The 27272-nt window shown below is 36.4% G+C and overlaps 1 protein-coding gene across 1 annotated transcript in view; it reads right to left on the bottom strand.

The window, feature by feature from the left end:
* The window catches only part of CAPRIN1 (cell cycle associated protein 1), a 38762-nt gene that overhangs the window by 6171 nt on the left and 5319 nt on the right, over positions 1-27272 (bottom strand). The window contains exons 3-15 of the mRNA XM_058688600.1: positions 17286-17348; positions 17086-17172; positions 13179-13417; positions 13009-13091; positions 9238-9375; positions 8008-8060; positions 7846-7932; positions 5704-5859; positions 5513-5621; positions 4338-4399; positions 3736-3846; positions 3125-3274; positions 2073-2223 (exon numbers count right to left, since the gene is read on the bottom strand). Coding sequence (XP_058544583.1) covers positions 2073-2223; positions 3125-3274; positions 3736-3846; positions 4338-4399; positions 5513-5621; positions 5704-5859; positions 7846-7932; positions 8008-8060; positions 9238-9375; positions 13009-13091; positions 13179-13417; positions 17086-17172; positions 17286-17348 — 1489 coding nt within the window. The remainder of the gene's footprint in view (positions 1-2072; positions 2224-3124; positions 3275-3735; positions 3847-4337; positions 4400-5512; positions 5622-5703; positions 5860-7845; positions 7933-8007; positions 8061-9237; positions 9376-13008; positions 13092-13178; positions 13418-17085; positions 17173-17285; positions 17349-27272) is intronic.

The following is a 27272-nucleotide window of genomic DNA, read 5'->3' as shown; positions in this document are numbered from 1 at the left end:
TTTTTTTTTATTTTTGGGACAGAGAGAGACAGAGCATGAACGGGGGAGGGGCAGAGAGAGAGGGAGACACAGAATCGGAAACAGGCTCCAGGCTCCGAGCTGTCAGCCCAGAGCCTGACGCGGGGCTCGAACTCACGGACCGTGAGATCGTGACCTGGCTGAAGTCGGACGCTTAACCGACTGCGCCACCCAGGCGCCCCTCAAGTACTTTTAACGTACAACCAATTAAGACAGTTAAATAGTACTCACACTGGCACTCAACTTGATGAGGTAAAGAAAAGATTCTAGAAGGTTCACACTACCTTGCACATCCCCCTCCTTCCACAATGGGAGGTCTAGAATCTAGAAATCTTTAAAAATTAAGCCCAGAGGTACCTTTCGGGTATAAACCAATGTTCGCAATGCACAGGGGAGAAAAGACAGGATACTAACACTACCTTTGGGAGGTGAGGAAGGTATAGACTAGAGGAAGGCCCACGCCCCAATAACAAAAAACAGCCAGCCCAAATCCCCCATGTTTAGACAGAGAGAAAAGGTGGTGTACCTCTTGAAAAACTTGACCAGATATATTTTGTGGCCTCAGGAAGCCCCAAATACATTTATCGGTTCTTAAAATACTATTTTGCAACGAAAAAGCTGAAGTGTGCCTAGTGGAAGGGATGTTATGGCTCCTTTTTGAACTGTGCAATTAATGGACTAATTACACTACTCACTGTGGTCTTTCTACACAGACTGCCTTTCCCTACATTCCCTACATTTAAAATTACAGGTAAATATCATGATTACAGGTGACATTTTCTATCTAAAGAGAGTCATTCATATGGCATGTAGAGAGTGGCAAAAGAAGTGAATTTTCACCTCACTTTTTATCAATAAGAATTTTATTAGTCTTGGCCAAATTTCACTGCAAGGAAACTCATAGCAATAAATAAAACTCATACAATTAAAGTGTGGTCTTTATTTTAAAATACCAGAATTACTTAAAAAACAACAAAAACCCCAGAATTTCTATTGAAGTGTTTGTACAGCATAAACTCTTAAGTCCATAAATAGCCAGATTCTTGCCATATCCTTTTTTCATGTTGTTCCTAACTAGATACTACAATTTGCTGTAGAGCAGGTGTACTGGGGGCCCATTGTGCTGACATGCTTATGAGTACATGGCAATAATTAAAGGAGCCTGAGCACAAAGCCCAGCTTTATCATTCAGAAGCTGAACATAGATAGCCTAATGGATAAATATCCATCAGATTACAGCTGATTCAAACTTCCTACTAATTAGTGCTAAATACTACAGGGATATGTAAGAATTTAGTACTGAAAAAATCCATAATGTTCATCAAAGTCTATCAAGAAATTAGACGATTAGAATATTTCATAGTTATTTCAATCAGTCTGATAAAATTAAACTATTAACTCCTATGATTTTAGCAAGGTTTGCTAGTTTGTTGTGGGATATTCCAATTAAACAACCGAGGATCTAAATAACCAAAGACCTAAGCAGGTATTTCTAATGCCTTACAAAGTTAAGAAATCTAAGATATCTCTATCTACATTGTTATGACACGTATGGTAACTAGCCAACTTACTTGCCTAGTTGCCAAAAAGGATTTTATTTCAACCTAGTTCTACCAAATGCAGCCACCAAGAGATTTCTGCATGTTTTATTGATTATAATTAGCACACTGACAACTCCTTACTGCTTAACTTTGTATAACTGACTTAACTACCTACCAGGTATCATGCTAGCCGGCTTTAATTAATTAGCAATTAAAAGTAAAGTAGATCATAATCTAACAAGTTCCACTAAAATCACAGAATGAAACAGAGATATTATGAAAGCTTACTGACCAAAGGAAAATGGGTATAAGGCCTCCCAAAAAAGTGCACATAATTCACATACAATAAATATGGACTTGATTTAATTCAGGATCTGCAACAAAAATTCCATAAAGTCTACTACTAGAACAAAAACTTGTGGACACTGCCACTTTAAAGTGTAAACCTTCCTAACACTGTCAGTAACGGTGTTGGAAAGCAAGCCGCCAAGGAAGGGACACTGGTTTTCCTACCTGTTTGAAGCTGTTCTTGCTGCAGGTCTGTTTGTTCTACTTGGTGAGGCTGACTAGAAAAGCTCTGGTTGTAACTGGCCTGGTACTGATTTTGCTGTTTCAAAGTTTCTGGTTCATTAACAGGAGGAACTGGGGCATTCATATTGAACACCTGTAAGTAAATAAAGTAAATGATTACTTCATCTCCTTATTGCTAATAATTTCCCTACTTTTAATATGACAGACCTCAATATTGGTTTTACTGACAAATGTAAATACATTACAGAAGTCTCAAACACACATGTATATTCCCCCCATATACATATTTATATTTATACATATATATATATATATGTATACACACACACACCATATAACACTTCAAGGAGAGCATAACTGGGTTTCAAAATTTAAAAATACAAAAATCAGCAGTCTTGGAAATGTTACTATAAATAAGAAATCTTTTTTAAGAGATGCAAACCACTGATACAATGTCACTTACAGAAATTAATTCTATGAATATTTCATTCATTTAAATTTTCTTCTTATTGACATTTTAACCAAAAGTTAATATTTTAAGTATTTAATCCTATAAACTTTCCCATGAGCACTGATTTAACTGTATCCCATCAATTACAATATTCTCATCCTTTCCTAGAAATTCTGCAATTTAGGGATGCTTACTGAAAAACCAGGATGAAGTACAACAGGTGAAATTTATTATGAGAAACTTCAGTAAAATAAAAAATTAAGCAAGTATGGGAAAATGTAGACAGTTGTTAAATCTCAGTAATGACTTACATACACAGATACAGTAGTCTACTTTTCTGCATGTTTACTTTTGTTAACCAAATCTAAAGGATGAAACTACAAAACAGTAAGATATGAGAGCACATAACTCCTAAGACTCAAATTTATCTCTGGGAGCAGGAAAAATCAGTTTATCAATTAAATATACTCTATAGTTGGGTAGATGCACACTCAAGCACAAAGTTAAATGAAGACTTTTCTGTTGAGACTTTGGCATGATGATAGTACACACTAGCCATTTAATGTTAGTTTACTTTACTTACCGTTTGCATGGATTGGAATGGAGCTGCGTTTACATTGATTCCACTGCTATGTAACGGTTTGCTTGTCCCAGCCTGGAACACCTGAGGCTGAGAAGCAGCCGGAAGGGATGACGATGCTGTAGTCTGGTCTGTATTTAAAGAGATTGTTGCCTAAACACAAAGTAAACAGATGCACTTTAGTGATAAACTAAATTTAGCCAAGTCTACTATCCAAGTCTTAGTATGTTAAGAAATTCAACTGGGGCGCCTGGGTGGCTCAGTCGGTTAAGCATCCAACTCTTGATTTCAGTTCAAGTAATGATGTCACAGTTCCTGAGTCGAGCCCCACATTGGGGTCTGCACTGACAGCATGCAGCATGCCTGGGATTCTCACTCCCTCTCTCTCTTCCCCTCCCCCATTCATGTTCTCTTTCTCTCTCTCTCAAAATAAATAAAACTTAAAAAAAAAATTCAACTATTTCGTAACAGCAAAATACTTGTATTGCATAACAGCAAAATAACGTTATCGCATGGATTAGGTCCAAAAGGAGTCACAATATTAATAATTTACCTCTGCCCAATTCATGAATAAGTGCCTATCAAGTTTATGTTACCTAGTAACAGAAACTTGCCTGAATCTGGTCAATTGGTTCCTTTTGTGGTCGTTGCTCTGTAGCATGAGAAGGCTGGTACAAGGGTTGAGATGCTGTATACCCCTCACTTGTGGATGAAACCAAAGGAACCTACACAGAAATAAAGCAATCAAAGCTGCTTTCTGTTATAAACCAACTCTAATACAGACAAGGCTAAGAAGTAGACAGATATACCTGTTAAATAGACTATATAAAATCTAACAACTGCAAAAAATACATATAATATTAAAGATGAACATTAAATAAACCCAATCCAGTTATGAAGTCCCCCACAAATGCTTCTGAATGGCAACATTTACACTAAATTTTAGAATTATGAAATTTAAAATGTGTCTTCTCAAATTTTACTGTTTAAAAAAAGCATATTCCTTACTATCATAAACATAAGATTTAACCAAAAAAATTATTTTTAAATTACTAATACCAAAGTAAACATAAACATGGAAATAAAAGTAGACAGCTACCCTCACCAGACTTGTAGAATGATGAAATTCATACCTGACTTTCATTACGCTAATTAAAGAAAGAGACCCAAGAACAGATTAAAAACAAATATGCAACAATATTTCTATCATTCCTACCTGTGTAGCTTCTGGTTGTACAGGAACTTGATTAGGCTGAGCAAGTCTAGATTCAGAATGAACTGCAAAATTGACCAAAAGCAACACTGTTATCCAAAATCAAATTTCTTCAGAGAAAATTTCTATAGCCAAATCCTAAAAAACACTTTTTGGTGATCATGAAAAGAAATAAAGTATAGGCAGGATTTTAGCTTTCAAGTGAGCATTTTGGTTCCCTGATAGTCATTATTAGTATACTCTCACAATTGCTTTTATTTCTAGAAGGCATAACCCTAATCTGTTTTCTAACTCTTGGTAGAGATGTTACAGAGATAGGAGTACCCTTTACTTTAGAGAAATCCTAACTACCCTACCAAACTAACTGTGTCATTACACATGCTTTTATTCAGCAACTCGTTTTATGAAACTGAAGACATTAAATATTTTATACAGTTCCAACTTTTGTGCCCTTAATGCCATGTTCTGGGAAAAAAAAACCAAGACTCAAAATTACTAATGGTCCTTGAGAAAGACAGTCCACTTAACCCAAAGAAGACACCAACAACTCTATTTGGTGCTACTACTTCTAAAAATGGTGTAAGACTATTAAGAGTTTGAAACTTCAACTGTCTTTTGACTCATCTTCTCCTTTCCTCTTAAGCATCCTCTTCTTTCCCACTTAAGACCGTTGCATCTCATTTTTATTTAAGTAATAAAATGTTCAGAAATTCTCCCAAAAAGCTGCAAGCATCCTTCAGAGAAGGACACCCCTATTATTTTTATGCTAAAATGAATTTTGAAACTTAAAAAGCAAACCAAAATTTCATTTATCTAAATTACAGGAAATGGTTCCCACAGGGCTGGAAGAGAGGATAACTAGTGACTGGAGGTACACACAAATAGGCTTCTGGAGTACAGGTAATGTTCCAGTTCTAAGTGCTGGTGTGTTCAGTTTGTGAAAACTCTTCAAACTCTACATTTGCACGTACTTAAGTCTATATGACAATAAAAAGTTTAAAAAAATGGAACCACAGTTATTCATATTATAGGAATAAAGAACATTTCTTATCAAATTAAAAGACACAAAATCCAAAAGTTAAGCAAACGTTAAAAGGGAAAAATTCATTTTCACATTTTTTACAAAACCTGAAAGCACTGGCCCTATATTTCTCACACAAAACTGTACAATTACTAACCTGGAGGGCAAACCAGCTGGGGCATATCCATGTTTTGTGTTGGATTCATAGGCTGTGCAGATACAATGGCAGGATCAAGTGTCTGGTTTTCAAAATCCAGCATTGAATCCTGCAAGTTAGGATATAATGGAATTAAATAATGTCAACACTTAAACCTTCAGTTAGTTAGTGTCTGACTGAACTGCACCTACCTGTATGAAATTATAGGGCCCCTGCATTTGCGCCATAAGATCCTGGACTCGCTGTCTTCTCACAAGGGGATCTGCCTGAGCCACTGGAGTCAGAGAGTGGGGCTCTGGTACTGAAGGAGATGCAGCTTGAGGTTGCTGCTGGAGTGAATTTACCACCTAAAGTGGACGAAGTGGGGGGACATGCAGACTGGTAGAATGAAAGAGCTCCATTCATGACCATCACAACAGGTCCCTGAACTATATATGGAACTACATTATAAACAAGATAGTCAGCTTTAATATAGCTACTCCAACTGACAATTATCCCAAATTTAACATTCAGTGCTATTACTTCTACAGTGTTCTCTACTCCACATGATTGCCACGTAGCTTTTCAGATTTACTTTATAAACCGCTTTCAAAGGAATACCCATGCTTACTTCCAAAAAAACATATTGTGCTTAAACTGCTCTGCCTTCTATAGTAAGTAAATTTATATTTATCAAATACATATCCACCTCAGTACCTGATAAACAGCACTCAAGAAAAGTTACTATTTATCACCAAACTTTGAGTTCCCACCATTTCATTCTCTCTGCCAATACCATAGAATCAAGCCCTATCACCTTATCTAAATTGCTACAAAAGCCAAAGCTCACTATATCTACGTTTTTCCTAGCTCTAATAATTTCTGATTATTATTGTTACTAATTCCCTGCTCTTCTAGGAAATCTAATTTTTATTACATCAGTCAAAATTTACATTCTGTCTGGCTTTTAAACCTGGGCAACTCATACCTGGTAAGCCTCGGTAAGTCATAACCTTATTTTCTTTTATAAGCAATAGTGAGATAATCGTCATTACCTAAACTGATCACAAAGACCAACTGATCTGTCATCTACATCAGGCTGGTCAAAAAACTCCTTAGAATCCCATATGGATAGCCTTTAAAAAGACCCTACCTGCCAAGTACTTAAAAACAAACCATACTGGCACGGTGCTAAGTGTGATAATATACTTTTCTCCCTCAATAAAATGCAAAAAAGTACTTAACTACAAAGCACTGTTACTTCCCAGTCTTTTCCTACTATGCCAACCCATACTTTCCATTCCTAATGTTCAACAAAACAAATATGCTAATTCATTTCTACCTGCATATCCATGCTAATATATACCTATTATCTGCCTTCCCTGAAAATACACACCAAATCTACTTTAGTCAAGGCCCAGTAGGTTCGCACACCACCATTACATAGATCTTTTACATCTTATTTTCTTCTAAGCCTCCTCTAGTATTTCTGAACTGCCTTGCATAATTCAGCAAATACAGACTGTCTTGGTAGGGTTTCATGGAACAGCGTTTTCATCTAAACTAGGTAACTTTCTGGGGTCAGGGGCAGGTTATCAGTAGTATGTTTTGGCACATCAATAAGAGCTAAAAGTACTGCTACAATTGCACCTTTGGAGAATGATAGAAGACATTATTTTTTCTGCACTTTAGATATATGAATACATAAAAGAAGTCACCTAAAAGAGGATGGAAAGGATGGTTGGGACTAATTTGGTAAGGCATTTGATTTTATCTTATAGGCAACACGGCACCATCAAAGAGTTTCAAGTGAAAGTAACTTAATCAAAACTAACTTTTCTAATAATTGACCTGTAAAAGTGAATAGGATGGCCTGGGGCAGTTAGAAAAGAAAAATATGAAGAGAGCCTCTGAACTAGACATGAGGACCTGAAAAAAGGTAATGTCAATTAAGGGACAGAATTAGGAAACACCAGAAGTCTAGCGCATTAGGGAGAAAGAGGAGTCTAAGAGGAAACTCCAATATATCCCTTGGAAGGTGGACCTTTTCTGGAGGTTATCTATGTGGGAGCCCAGATTTTTAAACAGCAGCCTGGTATCAACAATAGAAAATCATGTGCTTTAATAACCTTAGATAACTTTTTTTTCCCACTTCCACATCAGCAGAGATTCTATTAAACATACACAGGGATAAACAAATTACTTTTTAAAACATAATGATCCTGTTATGTGTATTAAGTTTAATATGACAGTAAATGTACTAATAATGCAAAAAACTAAATCTGTTCTTAGGAGAGATAAAAATGACTAATTAAAACAAAAGACATCAACTTTGCAACTGAGAGAACTCTTACCTCAACTGTTTCAACTGTCCACTCATCTACCTGCTCCTTTTCACCACTGCTGAACTGTGTTTCTGCCATAAATTGTCTATTTACATACTGCAAAGCAAAATAAATGTTTGAGAATTGTTTGAAAGGCAGAAAAGGAAAGCTAGCATTAAATAAAAATCATACCTCTGTTGATTCAACTTCGCTTTGTTCCGTGTATTCTTCTGCTGGCTCAGGTTCTAAGTAGTTAAAAATTGACATAAATGAGTGTTAAGAAAGTATTTTTTTTTATTAACAATTCATTTCAACTCCAAATAAGTTAACAGTTTACCATCAAACAGCCGGAATTTATTTACAAAGTTACAATAGTTAGCATTAAGTTTCTGTATTTTATCATTCTTACAATATTTAGAAAGAGTTTTCTTTACCATTTATTCCAGAATAAATTAGGCTCAAGAGTAGTTATTCTGGACTAGGTATAATGCCAATAAAGACCTAAGTTAAAACCTCTCTATTCTTAGAGTACTATCATACAGCAACATACAGATTAAAATCTTACTATTTTAACCTACTTGGTAAAGTGGTTGGGGGGATGGGGAGGAGGCTTACTATGTCCATCTGCAACCATAAATTCCACCAATGTGCAATCTTCCCTTCTAGTTTCAACCTAATAGCTAAGACTTGTATAAAGTGCTTACTATGTGAGAGGCACCATATATATACTTTCACGTACTGCTTTCTCAACAGAGATAAAGAGACAGAGAAATTCAGTCACTTGCCCAAAGTTACATAGCTAATGAGCGTCAAAGCCAAGATTACAATCCAGGCAGTCTGATTCTTTTCAACCATTTCAAAATTCATACTCTGACAATGCTTCCAATGGTACTGAGAATTTTATTCATCAACTTAAGTTATAAAAGTATTCCTGGTAAGTGCTTACCTACATGTTAGTGTTGTACTAAAGTTAATTTGAAAAGATCCCTTGCCACTGAGAAATTTATGGTTCAGAATTAGAGTTATAATCTCCCCATCATTTAACATACACACACACACCCTTCATACTATTCACTTCATATACTGGCATGCTAAACAACAATAAATCTAGGTATGTCAGCCAAAATGTACTTAAAAAGTCCTAAAACACTTCCCCTCATCTGTACTCCAGGCCAGCAACATTGCAACAAAAAAAGTTATCAGTTTGTAATAGTGATCAAGACCAGTAAGTAAATGATTGATCTTCAAGACCTCTGGGAATTATTCTTAATATGCATTGTTTTAATGTTTTGTTGTGCTTAAAGCTCCTTTAAAACTCTCAGTATGCATACATAACTAAATAAATGCAGAGCTTGAACTTGTGGCAAAGGAGAGTAAAACCAAGATTCCTACACTACAGCTCATATCCACCTAAGTACTCACCAGCTTCAGCTACCTGATCTTCAGCTGCAGGTGCTGAGGCTGCCTCTTCTTCCTCACATAGCCCATTCTGGTGGTTGTGAGTGCTGTCAAAGTAGTTTGACTGAAAAACACGCTCAACAATTTCCTTTAGAGCTTTATCTAAAAACAGAACATGAATTATAATGTTAGACTATCGGGCATGCCTGACCTGAGTAAGATTCAACATGCTACAAAATGCTGTGGTAAGAAAAAAAACCTTATCAACTGTTACTGAAACATACATATAAAAAACATTTAAGTCCACTAAGGACAGAAATTATGGATAATAGAGAACAAGAAGAATCTATTAGTACTAAACTTTATATATTTTATGTAGCTGCAAGAAAAAAAAAAGCTGACAGTTATCATTTATTCATTATTTATTTAGCACCTACCTACATGTTAGGCAATGTGCTAGGCAATGGGGCTACAAAATATGTAAAAGATACAGTATCTGCCCTCCCTAAGTTTCCCTAAGTTTACAGTCCAATAGAGAAAAGTTACCAGATATAAAAACAGTGAAATCACATCTGTGAAACGTACTACAAAGAGGTACAATGGATTGAACCTAATCAGAGAGAGGCACAGGAAGCTTTCCTGGTGTGTGAGTGCTGCAAGAGCAGAGATCTAGAAGATGAGTAGTAGAAAGAAGTGTTTCAAGGCAGAAGCAACACCATTTACAAAGCCCTGTATAAAGGATAAGAATATAGAAAAGGGGTACCAAATATAAGAAAATGAAAGCATGCACTGTAGCTGAGGAGGGATAGGGAGGAAGAAAAAGCATACAGACTAGTCTGGAGAAACTGATTAGGAGCCAAAACATGCAAGGTCTTTAAATTAAAGACAAATGTATATAAAATTTAATTTAAAAGACAGCCATTAAAAAATTTTAAAGAGGGATGGGGAGGGTGGATTCAGTTAAGAGAATGCACTAAGGGAGAAACGTAGGAGAGACAGATTCAGAAGATATTTGAAAGGCAAAAAACTGTCACAATTTGGTACACACTAAGATATGAGAGGGCAGAGCAGCAGGTGAAGGTGTGTGTCAAGAATTCATCTCAGGTTGCCTGGGTGGCTCAGTCAGTTAAGCGTCAGACTCGATTTTGGCTCAGGTCAGGAGATTGAGCCTGGCCCTTGGGTTCCTCGCTGAGCATGAAGCCTGATTAAGATTCTCTCTCCCCCTCTCACTCAAAAACAACAACAAAGAAGAATCTCAATTTCCTAGCCTTGAAAACATAGAATATACCTATGTACATAGAATGTATCTATTCCCTAATCGGTCACTATACAGAAAAATAAAATTTCCCAGGACTATATTAAAATATCATAAAATTACCTCTATTAACAATAAAACTACCAACAACTTTTTCTATGCGAAACATTTCATGTTTTCCTTTCCCCACTTCAGAGGCTCACGACTCAAAACTATTCATTTTAAAAAACTTATACATGAGGGAGCGCCTGGGTGGCTCAGTTGGTTAAGCAACCGACTCTCGATTTAGGCTCAGGTCATGATCTCATGGTTTGTGAGTTCGAGCCGCGGCGTCAAGCTCTGAGCTGACAGCACAGAGCCTGCTTGAGATTCTCTCCCTCTCTTTCTCTGCCTCTCTCTCTCTCAAAATAAATAAATAAGCATAAAAAAAAAAATCTGAAAACTGAATGCACATAAAAATACTAACTTGAGGGGCGCCTGGGTGGCTCAGTCGGTTAAGCGGCCGACTTCGGCTCAGGTCATGATCTCGCGGTCTGTGAGTTCGAGCCCCGTGTCGGGCTCTGTGCTGACAGCTCAGGAGCCTGTTTCAGATTCTGTGTCTCCCTCTCTCTGACCCTCCCCCATTCATGCTCTGTCTCTGTCTCAAAAATAAATAAACGTAGGGGCGCCTGGGTGGCGCAGTCGGTTGGGCGTCCGACTTCAGCCAGGTCACGATCTCGCGGTCCGTGAGTTCGAGCCCCGCGTCGGGCTCTGGGCTGATGGCTCGGAGCCTGGAGCCTGTTTCCGATTCTGTGTCTCCCTCTCTCTCTGCCCCTCCCCCGTTCATGCTCTGTCTCTCTCTGTCCCAAAAATAAATAAAATAAAATTAAATTAAATTAAATTAAATTAAAATAAAATAAAATAAAAGTTGAAAAAAAAAATTTTTTTTAAAAATACTAACTTGAATACATTAGTAACTTTTCATTAGTTATAAAGATGTTACATTCCTAAGGTAGGTAAACAAGACTAGGCAAAAAACACCATAACAAGATATAAACTTATACTTTAACCCTTGTTACTCATCAATAACGTTCATGAAAAATTGATCAGGCTTGAACTAAAACCACTTTTTTAAGCTAACAAGTTTATACACGTATGTAAATTTCTTCCTAATAAAACTTCTGTACATATTTGTGGCAAAACTAAAATTAAGAAGACACAAAGATTTCTTTACAAAGAAATACACTAAACAACACAACAAGGAAAATTTTTTTAGTTTATTTTTAATTTTTTTTTTTTAATGTTTATTTTTGAGAGACAGACCACACGCATACATGTGTGGGAGGGGCAGAAAGAGAGCAAGACAGAGGATCCCAAGGGGGCTCTGCTCGGACAGCAGAGAGCCCAACATGGGGTTCAAACCCACGAACTATGAGATCATGACCTAAGCCAAAATCAGATACCCAACTGACTGAGCCACCCCAGAGCCCTGAAAAATTCTTAAAAAAAAAAAAAAAAAGTTTATTTATTTATTTTGGGGGGAGAAAGAATCACATTGGGGGAAGTGGCAGAGAGCGAGCGAGAAAGAGAATCCCAAGCAGGCTCTGCGCAGCACAGAGCCCTACACAGGGCTCAATCTCACGAACTGTGAGACCATGACCTGAGCCAAAATCAAGAGTCAGACATTTAAACGACTGAGCCACCCAGGTGCCTCAAGAAAATTATTTCTTAAATGAAAAGATATAAAAGAGTTGTTTCTTCATATATGATTTACCCATTTCCTTAAAGCAAATACAATCCAAATTATATCATATAGTTTTGCCAATTAAAGCTTTTAATCCGATTTAATTTTTCACCAAACAGCTAAAAATAAGGTATAAGCACTTTTACCTTAAGATGTTCAAAAATCTACTTCCCTAAACCACCTTTATAAATAGCAAAGATAAGAACCTATTATTTACTAAGAGAATAAACCTAAAATTCCTAATTTACCAATGAAGTGAAGCTTAAATGTCCTTTGTTTTCTTTAAAGTCAATAAACATTGCATATTTGACGTTAAGGTTTTTAAAAAGCACAAAAGAATTAATGTCCTCAAATTACCAGAAGTCTATGAAAAACTAAGGAAAGATGAAGGCAATGACCATGAGTAAAATGTATGAGGTATAGTAAGTATTTTTTCACAAAATTTCAGCCATAAGGAAAAACCAGTCCCTATCTAATACCAAGAACTCTGGAAAGCCTATTCAGTATTAATCTGTCCACCTCAAGCAGAGAGTAAGTTACAAACAAAATCGTGTTAAGTCAGGGGATTCCCATCTCTACAGATTTATTGATTCATGATGGGTTTTTTTTTTACTTACACACACACACACACACACACACACACACACACAGCAGAAAGGAAAAAAAGGAAATAAACCAAAAAGTAAACAGTAGATGAATGTTACTTACACAATTCTAAAAATTTCTCCAATTAACATTACTTTCAAAAAGAAAACTAACTTTTAAAGATTCTTAGTTACAAAATTATATTCTTAGTTACAACAATTATAATACTCACAGGTTGTTCCACATACAGATTTTTCCTTTCCTTCCAGCAAGTCCCATAGGTGAATGGAGGCATGTTCATACTGCTCATTCAACCTTATAATAATAATTAAAAAGCTAATTAATTACCTTTTAGTTGTCAAGCCAACATTTAGAAGTTTCTACTACCAAATACCACTATACCTCAAGCTCATGTCCCGTTCAGGGTCTGCTAATTTGTAGAATTCATCCAACAATGACAATTCCTCTTCAGACAATATTGGCACTCCATTCAATCCTTGCTTCAGATCAGTTCGCACCTCATCATCCCCCAATTTGTCCAAAACATACTGGAGCTCAAGTACAGTTTTTAAACGTTTTTGTTCTGCTTCTTCTCTCATAAGCTGCTCCCGACGTGCAGTCTTCTTTATTGTTTTCTGAATCTGCATAAAAATATTAAGCATAGACGTTAAAATGAATTTCACAAAACTCCCAATTTAGTTCAACCAATTTCATTTCCAATGTAAGACATATTTTACTCGATGAGTTATGTGATCCTGATACACAAAATGCTGATTCCTAACGTTCAAATAGAGTTTAATATCTCATAACATCATCTGTTTTAAGCAGATGTTAGAAATTCAGAACACATCTTTCTTTCCCTATAAGGTATTATTGTAACACTAAATGTTGCCAATAAAACAGTGTATTTGGGATTTGCTTCAAAATAATCTGGCTGACAGGGAACAAGGAAGCATATCAAACAGGACTGTCCATGAGATAAAAACTGTAGAAGCTGGGTATGGGTACAGAGGTATTCATTATATTCCTTTCTTTAGTTTTGAAATTTTTCATAATAAAAAGTATAAGAATTATAATTTCTAATTAAGAACCCAAGCCAATTAAAAAAGAAACCCGAGTACAGCAAAATAAAAAAAAATCTTACCTATATCCATCTCCTCTATGGAAAACTGGTCCAAAATTTTCATTTTAAGTACCTACTATCAACTTAAAAAGAGATGCTAAAACCCACCACTGCTTCCTCACAACCCACTGCTAGTATTATATTATCCCAACATTTTGAAAATAGTGACTAAAACTAACTTGTTTTTATGAATAAGGGGATGCTGGCAGACAAAAAGAAGGTGGCAGAAGACAAATAAATGCTCAGTACACATGTATTTTTCCCACTACTCTTTTCCTAGTACTCGTCTTTTACTTTCCTGTGAAGATTGAAGGGAGAACATCAACCAGACTCAAGTATGTCTCTCTCTTCTCATGTCCAGTGTCAGACTGCGCTCAAAGAATGGTCAGAATTTTAAAGAAAGGCAATTTTTCAAGAGCCATGAAAGTATCTTCCTTCCCACCTTCTTCCCCTTTCTCAAGCCTCCCTGGGATAAACTGAGACAGAGAAAACCAAAATAAAGACATACAAAATGTATAATAAAGGGGCGCCTGGGTGGCTCAGTCGGTTAGGCATCCGATTTCGGCTCAGGTCACGATCTCACAGTTTGTGGGTACAAGCCCTGCGTCAGGCTCTGTGCTGACAGCTCAGAGCCTGGAGCCTGCTTCAGATTCTGTGTCTCCCTCTCTCTCTGCCCCTCTCCCACTCCCGCTCTCTCTCTAAAATAAATAAACATTTAAAAAAATTAAAAAGAAAAAAAAAGAAATGTATAATAAAGGGAGTAATGGGGGAAGAGACATGGGAGAACAATAAAGTCTACAATAAGACAAATCTATGATGGCAGCAGAGAGGGCAGCAGATTAAATGATATTTAGCAGTTAAGTGGCAAGTGAACAGTACATATGAACAGGGATATGAAATCCAAGCTAGGGCACTCTAGAAAGCTTTCAAGGAGAAAGGGACATAATCTTACTGGGGGTGAGGGGTACAATTTTAGGACAGAGAAGCAGCCACTAGCCAAAGGCAGGAAATATAGGAATAGAGGCAGGAATATGAAATAAGTCAATAAAACCAAAGAAGTAAGATAAAGAATGCCACTCTGAGTAAAATGAGCAGTTCAAGTAAGGAAAATATGAAATCTAGAAAAGGTAGGCTGGAGCTTGATTAAAGAATTCTTGAACACAAAACAAAAAAGGTGTTTAACAATTGTGGGAAAGCGCGATAAAGGATCAGAGTTCAATAAAAAGACTGCCAATGAAGTTAAAGACCCAATGAAAAGTTCCTGAAAATACCAGTGTTAACATAAAAGCAAAGGAGACTACAAGTATTTTCACTTACACAGTGTTAGTAGTTTTAGAAATAGACTGATTCTATTATTAAATTGTATAGCAATCCTACTTCTATAACCCATAAATTTTTTTTTAATCAGAAAGTTAATTGGCCAGGATTCATCTGACCTAAGTGGATCAATTCCCAACTTGGGTGTAAATTAAGTTTCATTTATTCCATTTTGAGGGATACCATCAATATTTTCCAACTTTAATCAAATTTAGTAAGTAATAAGTGCATGAAATATATTAATTATGCATCAAATATTGCTCACAACCCTGAGATGAGGGAGGTACCATTATTATCACCATTTTACAGATTAGAAAACTGAAGCAGTGTGACGGCCCCACTCCTCTCCCCCCTTCTCTTTTGATACTACTGGTTCTGTTTGTCTAGAAAACCCTGAGTGATATAGGGATAGACAAGTTAAGTAACTCAAAGTCCTACAACTATTAAGTGGCAGAATCAGGGTTCAAACCAGACAGTATGGTTCCAGAATCAGAACTTTTCATCTCTGTACTGCAATGTCTCTCATCACATAATAAATTGTTTTGTTTATTCATTTTACCAAATCAGAGGCAGTTTTGTATTTCAGTGCTTTTAGCCTTTCTCCAAATAAGCTAATACTAATTCAGAAGATTAATTTTCTGATCTCAAGTTTCAAATTATTTGACTTTGCCTGTATTTCATTTTTGTCCTGTTCCCAAAGGTTTCTATCACATCAAAAGATGTATGGGAAAAACACAAAACCACTTTACTTTGTTGGATCACGAGTTGATACAAGAGCAATGTATCCCACTCTGCCACATTCCTTAAGATCCCTAATGGAGACAAGTGATTACCAAAAAAAAAAGACCTATTTTCTGATAGTTAACAGAATTATAAGATGGTCATTAGGTATAAAGGAATATACAGAAAATAAATGCCTGCTATATTTATATATACACGTATATACAAGCTAATTTTTTAGAGATCTTCAGGGTATCTCCTATATATATATTTGTCATATCTCAGACTCAGTCCTTTTAAAAGGCACCTTTCAGAGCCCAAACATCCATCAACTGATGAACAGATAAAGATGTAAAGATGAACGGATCAGTGATGAAAAGGAATAAAATCTTGCCATTTGCAATAACGTAGATGGAACTGGAGGGTATAATGCTAAGTGATATAAGTCAGTCTGGGACTCCTGGGTGGCTCAGTCAGTTAAGTGTCCGACTTCGGCTCAGGTCATGATCTCACGGTTTGTGAGTTCTAGCCCCGCATTGGGCTCTATGCTGACAGCTCAGAGCCTGGGCCTGCAGCCTGCTTTAGATTCTGTGTCTCCCTCTCTCTGCTCCTCCCCCACTCACATTCTCTCTCTCAAAAATAAACAAACATTAAAAAAATTTTTTTAATGTTTAAAAAAAAAAGTCAATCAGAGAAAGACAGATGTTTTCATTCATACGTGGAATTTGAGAAACTAATAGACCATAGGGGAAGAGAAGGAAAAATAAGTTACAGAGAGGCAAACCATAAGAGGCTCTTAAATACAGAGAAGAAACTGAGGGTTGATGGGGGTGGGGAGTTGGCCACTGAGGAGGGCACTTGATGGGATGAGCACTAGTTGTACATATGAATCATGGGAATCTACTCTTGAAGCCAAGACTACACTGTATATACACTGAATGTTACCTAACTTGACAATAAATTATTTTTAAAAATTTTAAAAAGGCATTTTTCAGGTGTTACTTTAAACTTTACAGAACTGGAAAGCATCTTAGATATAATTGGATCCAATCCTCTCATCTTACAAAGAGCTTATCAATCGTAAAGAAATAAAATTTTTTGCCTTATTTTTAATATTTCATAAACATATATACATAGTCTTCTACTTACATCTTGACTTAATGCCATGAAACTCCTCTGTAATTCTTTTGCAAACTCCAAGTTATTTGTGACTTCCTGGTACTTAGATACGGCATCCTAAAATAACAAAGACAGAGCCCAACTTTACTGGAAACATAAAGAACCACAAAATTAATTTTCTTATTAAAAATAGTGAGCAGAAAATCTTCAATAAAATGTAGCATCTTTACCAGCTGATCTTGATTAAGCCTTTCCCCTTTGTTCATTCGTTCCTGGTAATCATCAAGCTTGCCCTATGTAAAAAGAAAAAAAGAATTATGCCCCACATTAAAGTATATACCAGCCTAACCGTGCTGAAATAACAAACCCATATAATCCTCTAAGTTTGTCTCAAATCTTGCCCTAAAGATAATTTTTAGTTAACTTCAGTTTAACTTTGTACATAAAATAACTTAGTTTAATAGTGCGCTAAAATATGAATGCAGATACTCCAGCCCCCGCTGAATAATAACCAAATTCTATAGTATAAGCCAATGACATGATACAACACTTTATTTAGGTTTCTCAAAAGCGATATGCATCAGATGGCCTGCACAAATGGTTCCTACCAACATGGGTGAAGGCCACAATTTGGTTATGATCATACTTACACAGAAGCATATCAGACATTTTATAATGTTAAATTCTTGTCCCTTCCTCACCCCCTGCCTCACCTCACTTCCTCACTTCGTGTGACTAAGTGATATAAAAAGAGTGTATTTTCCCTGAAAAAAACCCATGTGCATACTGTCTTTGATTGGCCTCATCCATTTTTCTTGAACAACATGATACTCCAAGCTATCACATCACCTATGGATAGTGCATTACTCAACAGCTTTGCTTTCTTTTCTCACAAATGGAATTAAATATGACAGTGGGACAGAAAATTAACCTCTGGTTTAAGTCATCTTTTTCCCCCAACTAAAATGAAAATGTTGGCAGTTTCCCAGGCTACTATTAGATAAGACCCCAAAGAAAAGATACTCAGGTAATACAATAGTCAAAAATTCTTGACAATTCTTGATGGTAGTCAAGTTATTGTTTTAAAGGTCAGAGGAGCAGGAATAAGTAGAAACCTAAATTAAAGGGGACAAATTTTTAAATTAATATAATCACAATAAATTATGAACATATATTGTTCCTCACCCTTAGTAATAATAAAATTAGCCACGAAACACAAAATCTGATAAAATGCATTCAGGGTCAAGAAACAAGTTTAAAAAAAATACTAAAAAGTTGTTTTAGGTCAAATCATCCATTTTCTTTGCACCGGAACCATTAGTCAACTTGCATAACCATTCCAACCCTAAATTAAAAGCCTAACAATTCCTTAGTTATCCTAGAGGCAAATAAAACCAAAATAAACATTAAAACATTAAAGGCTGATCCAAGTACCCAATTTTATGCTTAGGTAGACTATTTCACACAATAACCTCCGGCTGAAGAGGTATAAAATTCAAGTCTACCAGTTGAAAAATGGAAGTTTTTTCTACACTGATCTGACAGGCCTAATTCCAGATAAAAAAGATAAGCTCAACTGCCTCAGAACACTCTCTGAGGATGAATAAAGACAACTCACTCATTTTTTAAAAGGGTAGGCTATTTTAAAGAAAAAAACAAACAAGATTTGCTTTTAATGATGACTTAGGGTATAACAGCACTTTATTATAGTCAGGATTCCTCTATTTAGAAATATACAGATAACAGAAGATATGCAAATGGAAAGAGGGCCTGAAATGTAGTGCTAGTAGAGTAAAAATTCTGAATTCACTGCTAGGCAAAAGAAAAACTGCTATTAGCTCATACCTAGCATTTATTATCTTCCTTTTTCACACATTCTTCAAAGAAACTGTTGCTAAATCTAAAAATAATACGCGGGGCTCGAACTCACGGACCACGAGATCGTGACCTGAGCCCAAGTCGGACGCTCAACTGACTGAGCCACCCAGGCGCCCCTTAATAACTTTTTTATAGGATGAAATTATAATTTTTTTATTATACAAACTATATGTTCATTGCAGAATATCTAAGTGTACAAAACAAAAGCAAAAGGAAAAGAGTTCCACCTATAGTTCTACCACTCAGGTACATTCTTAACATTAAAAAAGCTTTTCATATATATTTTTACATATAAACCATCATGATTTAGGAATTCGATTTGACATCCATTTTGATTGGCATGTATGGTTTTAAATTTGTAAGACATTAAATGATAGAGCTAAGCTAGGTATGTAAAACTCTACCCTGTAAGGGATATATACTGCACTCAACTGTGATGGCTCAGAGCCTGGAGCCTGTTTCCGATTCTGTGTCTCCCTCTCTCTCTGCCCCTCCCCCGTTCATGCTCTGTCTCTCTCTGTCTCAAAAATAAATAAAACGTTAAAAAAATAAATAAATAAAAATTAAAAAATAAAATAAAAAAGTTATTAAGATTGGCAGATTTTAGGATACTGCCAAGACTTTAACCTATAATAATCTTTGAATATGAATCTATACTATCCTATAGTTGGGCAAGCTACCCTAAAGGAGAAAAGCTCCAAGGGCACCTGCGTGGCTCAGCTGGTTAAGCGTCCAGCTCTTGGTTTTGGCTCAGGTCATGATCTCATGGTTCATGAGTTTGAGCCACACACTGGACTCCAAGCTGACAGTGAGGAGCCTGCTTGGAATTCTCTCCCTCTCTCTGCCCCTCCCCCACGTTCTCTCTCTCAAAATAAATAACCTTTAGAGAAAAGCAAAGCTCCAATTTTCTACACAATATCAAATTTAGTATTTATCCAACCCAAACTCTACGGCAGATTGCATTTTCCAAAAATGGCCACATCTGTAGCTCTACATACTGTTCACTGCACCATTAAGAACTAGTCCAATTCCCCTGCCATTGTACTAAGTGGGGTTCAACCAACAGAGTACAGTGGAAGTGATCCTGTACAACTTCCAAGGCTGTGTCATAAAAGCAATGTATCTCTGTCCTATTTGCTAGTCACTAAAAACATTTGGAGTCCCAAGCTATCATTTAAGAAGTCCAATAACCCTTCTCGCGGTTTGTGGGTTCAAGCCCCCGCATCAGGCTCTGTGCTGACAGCTCAGAGCCTGGAGCCTGCTTCGGATTCTGTGTCTCCCTCTCTCTCTGTCCCTCCCCTGCTCATGCTCTGCCTCTCTCTCTCTCAAAAAATAAATAAAACATTTTAAAAAATAAAAATAAATAAAAGATGTCCAACAACCCTGAGGTTGCCATGCTATGAGGAGGCCAAGCCATGAAGAGGTCTTATTTAAGAATTCTGGTCAGCAATCCTAGTGTTAGAATCATAGCCCAAGCACCAGACATGAAGCAAACAAGCATTGGTCTTCCCAGCTGAGGCCCCGGGAATCATTAGCGCAGAGACACCAACCCCACTGTGTGTCCTGTCTGAATCCCTAACAGGCAGAATGTGTGCATAATAAAATGGAGTAAGTTTTGGAGTAATTTATCACACAGGAGTAACTGGAACAAGGGTAAAAGAGAAATCAAAAGAAAGGGAAAGCAGCTGCTATGCAAAACTCAGTTTCACAGTACACATCTTCATGAAATACCGTCACCAAAAAATAGGCAAAAGGACTCTGTGCAGCCAAAACAAAGATCTATTTCATTAGAACTCGTACATCTGTTTCTTTTGATTTTTATATTGCTATAACAGGTTTCAAATTTATCAATTCATAACAATTTATGAGCCATAATTGAAAAAAAAATTTTTTTAATGTTATTTTTGAGAGAGAGCGTGCGCAAGCGGGGGAGGGACAGAGGGAGACAAAGAATCTGAAGCAGGCTCCAGGCTCTGAGCTGTCAGCACAGAGCCCAATGCAGGGCTTAAACCTACAGACTACAAGATTATGACCTGAGCCAAAGTTGGACATTTAACCGACTGAGCCACCCAGGCACCCCAAGAGCCCTAATTTTGAAAGGAAGGACTGCCACTAACACCACAAGAAATGACAGTTCACTGTGACAGAAGAAATATGTTCAAAAATCATGACATAACTTAAAAATCTCAAGGGTCTTTAATAGAAGATTTTCAAAAGCAGACCACACTTCCTTATATCTGGTAAGATGAATTAATACAGCTATAGTGTCCAATAAAAAAAGATGTTATTAATCAAATGAATGGAAACTACAGGTCTTTCATGAACATTTTTCTAACCATAATAAAACAAAAGTTTCATTACAGCTTTACATTTGTTCCTCTATATAGCCATTAACACTTGCTATATTACTGTTATAAATATCCCGTCCCCTTGTCCTTACCCGACCTTTAAAAAAGCAAGATGCTGAGTCTGATCAAAGTGCCTAATAAACAGCTCTCATTTGAGGAAACTCAAAACTTACTAATAAGACTGCAAAGACAATGAAAAAAGTGTTCTACATTAAAAGGCATGAGGTGTTTTTTTTTTTTCCTTTGTCCATATAATACAGGATCTCCTGGTTGCTTGGGTGTATAAGACTTTCATCACCATGAAATTTGAACTAAAGTCACCTCTGTTCACTATTACACATAATTAACTCTACAGAGCAGAGACCCTGTATTAGTCTACAAGTCAGTGATTTCCAAAGTGTGGTCCCCAAACCAGCCATACATCAGCAACAGCTAGGAACTTGTTAGAAATGTGAATTCTCAGGGTACCTGGCTGGTTCAGTTGGTGGAGCATGCGACTTCAATCTTGGGGTTGTTGAGTTAGAGCCCACGCTGGGTGTAGAAATTACTTTTACAAAATTAATTTTTTTTTTTTTTTTTTTTTTGAGAGAGAGAATGAGAGGCAGAGAGAGAGAATCCCAAGCAGGTTCTGCACTGCCATCACAGAGCCCGATGTGGGATTCGAACTCACAAACCATGAGATCATGACCTGATCTGAAATCAAAGGTCGGATGTTTAACCAACAGAGTCACCCAGGCACTCCCCCACCAAAATTAAATCTTTAAAAAAGAAAAATGACATGTAAATTCTCAGGCACCACCCCAGACCTATTAAATCGGAAACTCTGGGGGGTGGGACCCAGCAATCTGTGTCTTAACAAGCCTTCTGGTTGATTCTAATGTGTGCTTAAGTTTGAGAAACACTAACCTAGATCCAATACATTGCAATTCACTTGTAATAGTTGAGTCTTAGAAATAAGAAATTATTCTGAATCACACAACCAATACAAACTGTGACCATAAAACACATTATATGGCAACCTCAATTTGGTTAAAGGTTTAACATTAAACAACTCCGAAAACTTGCTGAATAGTGGTTTTCTAAACCAGCTTATAAATCTATTGAACCTAGTCATTAGTTACATAAGAAAAAATCCATTTATGATCCAAACATTGAAGGGGTACCATCTTCCATTCATAAATACTACTTTTATTAAGTTCTGCATTGTGAGCCAAGCTCCAGAAGTTTAAAGCACTTAAACTCACTGGTGAGTGCCAAATTTTGCACTAGAAACAGAAAGCCTCATAGAAAAATCAACTGGTTTAATTTTCTACCTTTGAAAATGAAGTTGGTTTGCAATCTCAGCTCACTCCTAAGTAGCTTTCAGAGATCTCAAAAAGAAAAAAAAAAAGGATGTATCTGCACTAGTCTCATGAGTAGACTACTCAAAGACAAACTTCTTTCCTATTGTCACATCCCATCCAAATGGCTTAAATTAAGTCCAAGTAGAAAAACTTTGCATTTGAGGTTAAAATTTGCAGTATGAACTAAATCAATATATAAATAAACTGCCTTTCACAATGACTGATCCAACATCAACTCCGATGAACGCAAAGGGGCAAGGATAGGAGCAAAGGGCTCCAGACAAACACAGCTTTTTTTTTTTCTTCCCTAAGCTAGAACATGGCTGCCTAACACCTAGTTAATAAATTGGCTGATACACATATCATCCACATAAAATGAACATTAAGTATTTTTTCTAGAAAATGGAGTTGTTTTCCTAGCATAAAAGGAAATCTTTATCAAAGAGCCTATCACGAAACTGGTAACAAAAACCTGCTCTCTTACATTCTATCTGGAAATAATTATTTAGAAATTCTTATTTAGGGCTCCTTTTCAAACTACTGAGCATCTTAAGAGTATTAAAGATTCACTTATAGCACCACATATGATTAAGATAAAAATCAGGCCATTTCCCAGATTATCTGGTCTCTAAAGGGGAACCATAGTATGGAGATGTGATTATGCCCAGTAAATGTCAAAAGATTATATGTATATGTGGTCCTGACAAATAATTACCCAAGAAGTACAGCCCAGTCCTATCCCCTATCTCCTGTTTCTTTGTTGCTTTTAATAGCTGACAGTATTCACTACGTGACATTCAAATTTAAAATATCAGGTAGCTAACCCTATCAGCAAGGACTATTATCAATCATATTTCACCTAATTAGAAACTGAAAGGGCAGTTAGTAACTCGCCTAAGGTCATAAATCCCAGAAAAATCATTTGTGCCTCATTACACCCCTCTTTTTTGTCACTCTGGATTCTAGCCATTGCTACGTTTCATTTTTGCCCTGCTGCTGTTTTCCTCCCTTCCTTTCACCAGAGTAAAAATTAGGTGACTTAATCGCAGTACACCTAGATCTTCCACTCTTCCCAAAGATTTTTTCACCACCACCAAAGTTACTTAACTGAAATGGTTTTTAAAAATTCAATACAGTGCTGTGAGGATGCCAATGATGAATATCCAGAACAGCTATCCTCCTGAGCTTTCCTTCCTTCCTGTTAGATCTGAAATTCCATAAATGAATAAAGAAAACATTTTTTTAAATTACACAATTAAAAAGAAATAGCAAAGGAGAGACTCCAAAAAACCAAATTCCTTAACTAGACAATTATAAACAGTCACAACAAGAAAGATTAGGAGGGGACAACATCTGAAAAAAATAGCTTAGCTACCCAAGAAACTGTACCTTCTGTTCTGAATTAAGAAGATCTCCACACTGAGACAGAAAATTTAAAAATAAAGCCTAAAATAACAAAAGTAGTAAGAGCACCCATCTAGAAGCTATTTTGTGTCTCCAGGCCAAATAAATCACTTCTCAGTACTGAAAACCTATCGAAAGACAAATGTAAAAACAAAAGATAAAGATTTTTCTTGTCAACTTTCCATAATCTTCAGTGGACTTTCTAGACATTATTTCAAGTCCCCAATCCCTACATTCCCTGTTCTTCACCTAGAAACATCAGTTCTGACTTTGCCCATATAATGGTAGGCAGCTGACTACCTCCTGTTCACTCTCCACCAGTTCAACTGACAATTAGCTCCTAATAAACTTCACAGGAGACAGGAAAGACCGTAAGAAACAAAAGTTTCCTCAATTATAAAAAGGAGGGTAGAGAGAACATATAGTACAATCCATAGATGATCCCTAACAGTGCTCATGTAGCAGAAGTCTGAGCTGTTCCAGAAAACAAATATTAAATATTGTGTGGGACAGGGGAAGGGTGGGTTGAGAGGCGACTAGCATCGAGATCTTAAAGAGTTGTTCAAAAATGAAATCCGACTTTCACAGAGAAATGAGCATTCTACCAGGCCCTAGAAGACTGATTAATGCAGAAACTGAATGAACACTTGTCAAGAATGCAGGATTTCTTAACACTAAGAATAGTAAGAGGATGCTAAATTAGGTGTTTTCTTTTTTGTTTTTTATTTTTAATATTTTTTAAGCTTATTTTTTTACTTACTTTGAGAGACACCAAGACAGCATGAGTGGGGAAGGGGCAGAGAGGGAGAGAATCTCATCAGGCTCAAAGCCTGATGTGGGGCTTGAACTCACAAAACCGCGAGAACATGACCTGAGCCAAAACCGAGGGTCAGACACTTAACCGACTGAGCCACCCAGGTGCTCCTAAATTAGAGGTTTTCTAAGACAATTTGTAAGATAATCTTTCAAGCAAATAAGTAACCAGGAGTTTAACTTGATAAAACTTTTGTCCAACTAAAAAGGGGAAAAAAAGGTAACAGATAATCCTTATTCCTTGTCCATGGTTGTAATTATGCAGTTAAGCCTGAATGAATGGAAGCAGCTAACCCTAGTAGGAAAACAAAAAAAGGATAATTTCGAAGAGTTCCGGCATCACCCACTTTGAATTCTTAAGTCTAAATATTGTGCATCTGAAAAACAAATGATTATCAATAATCTTAACAAGTATCTTTTGAATTATTAGTTGCTTTAACCAAACTACTCAGTAGGGTGAGTATAGTACATTCATTACATGAATGATTTAGAAACTCTATTCAGAGTTCAATGTTAAAAGATGAGAACTGTAATTCACTTAAAATGGAGACCAAAAGGTTTTTTCCCAATGATTAAAGTATATTTCAGTTATTTCTATGTCTGGATAACAATATTAAGGGGAATACAATGAAAATTTCTAATCATTTACAATGGTTCAAATACAAAGAATCATCTATTCTCCTTCCTAAGACTATTTACAAATTGTGCTTATAGCACCAAGATTTTAGAAGTGCTCAACTTGCAGGGGGTGCCTGGATGGCTCAGTCAGTTAAGCATCCAACTTCCGCTTAGGTCATGATCTCAAGGGTCATGGTTTCAAGGCCCGCATCAGGCTCCGTGCTGAGCTTGGAGCCTGGAGTCTGGAGCCTGATTCAGATTCTGTGTCTCCCTCTCTCTCTCTCTGCCGCTCCACTTCTTGGGCTTTGTGTGTGTGTCTCTCTCTCTCAAAAATAAATATTTTTTTTTAAAAATTATAAAAGTGCTCTACCTGCCTAATCAACTCTACTCGCTTAAAAAATACATCAAAAGAAAATTCTTCAGGAAAAATTCCATCTCAGTAAAAACACTGAAGTAAATAGCTCTGTACAAAAAGCATTTTCTCCCTCATGGATTAATACATCTTAACAGGATTTTACTGATGAAGCTACAAATATTTCTATATAATGATTCAGTCAAACTAACAAATATTTAGCATTTACCATGTGTAAGGCCCAATATGCTGTCATTCATACTCCCCAAGGAGCTTAACTACCTATTTAGAAAAACACATAAGGTAAGAGCATAAGACAATACAAAATGTCAAGGAAGTGTAGAGACAATAGGTGGTACAGGAAGTTAAAGGAAACAGCATCCTTTAGCTGAGCACAGCCAAAAAGCACACCTTCCCTTTTCCTCAGGAAATATGAATTCTGAACTCTGCCCAATAAAGTCTCTGTCATGTATGTTTTTACACACAGTACTCTATCCAACAAAAGTACTGGTACAGCTAGGGGGAGAAATAAAGAAATGAGCAGAAGCCAAGCAATTTACAATTCCAACTTTGGCTGATACTGTCTCTTCTGCTACTCCTCTTACTCTTCTCTACTGCTTACATACAATTCACTGCCACCAGAAAAAGGGACCAATTACTAAAAAATATCCAAAGCCTGTAATACAAGAATATGGAAAGGTTGACACACCTCCTACTGCTTTACTGGTAACACTTTTCCCAAATTATCTGGTCTACGACATACCAAGCCTGCATTAAGACGGACCAGTGTGCATCAGGGCTTACTTAAGCACAAAGAGAAACATCAGAATTTAAACTTTAAAAGTTCATTTCATTACAACAATACAGATGTCCCAATGGCACCTGATACAATGGGGCTTTACTTGTACTGTTTTTCTCAAGACCCATTACCTGGACAGCCTAAAAACACAATTTAACAAGATACAAATAAAGGTCTAACAATGAAGAAATAAAAAGCTTTTTCCTTTTGCTTTCAGCATTTTAAAACAGAGGAACTCTAAAATTAAAAAAGATTTAAGTTAAAGCCTTCACCTGGTTCTACAGTATTGGCTTAAACACGAAAAATACTTATGTTGCAGAACATTACAAATTCTAATCTTTCCCATAAAACCAGAGACCTTAGAATTCACTCTTTCCAAACTGGTTGACTTTACATGGGCATCTGAATGAACTCTTCCATAAAATGAATTAGAATAAATTCTAAGATGACTTTAAGGCCTTAAAAGATCTTAGATTCTATTAACAGTATAACAATAAGATGAACACCAGGTTGTTATAATTTTAACCTCTGAAATAATTTAATTTTTTTAAAAGATGAAACAGTACTAATCTTCCTCTCCTCCTAAATGTAAACTAAGGTATTAATTACATAAAATTATAACAAACTGTATGTTTAATCTCTAAGTCACACAAAATGTATTC

This window comes from Neofelis nebulosa, chromosome 10 (assembly GCF_028018385.1).
Source record: "Neofelis nebulosa isolate mNeoNeb1 chromosome 10, mNeoNeb1.pri, whole genome shotgun sequence".
Taxonomy (NCBI): Eukaryota; Metazoa; Chordata; class Mammalia; order Carnivora; family Felidae; genus Neofelis; species Neofelis nebulosa.
Note: the sequence above shows the minus strand (reverse complement) of the source record. Positions and strands in the feature narration are given on the sequence as shown.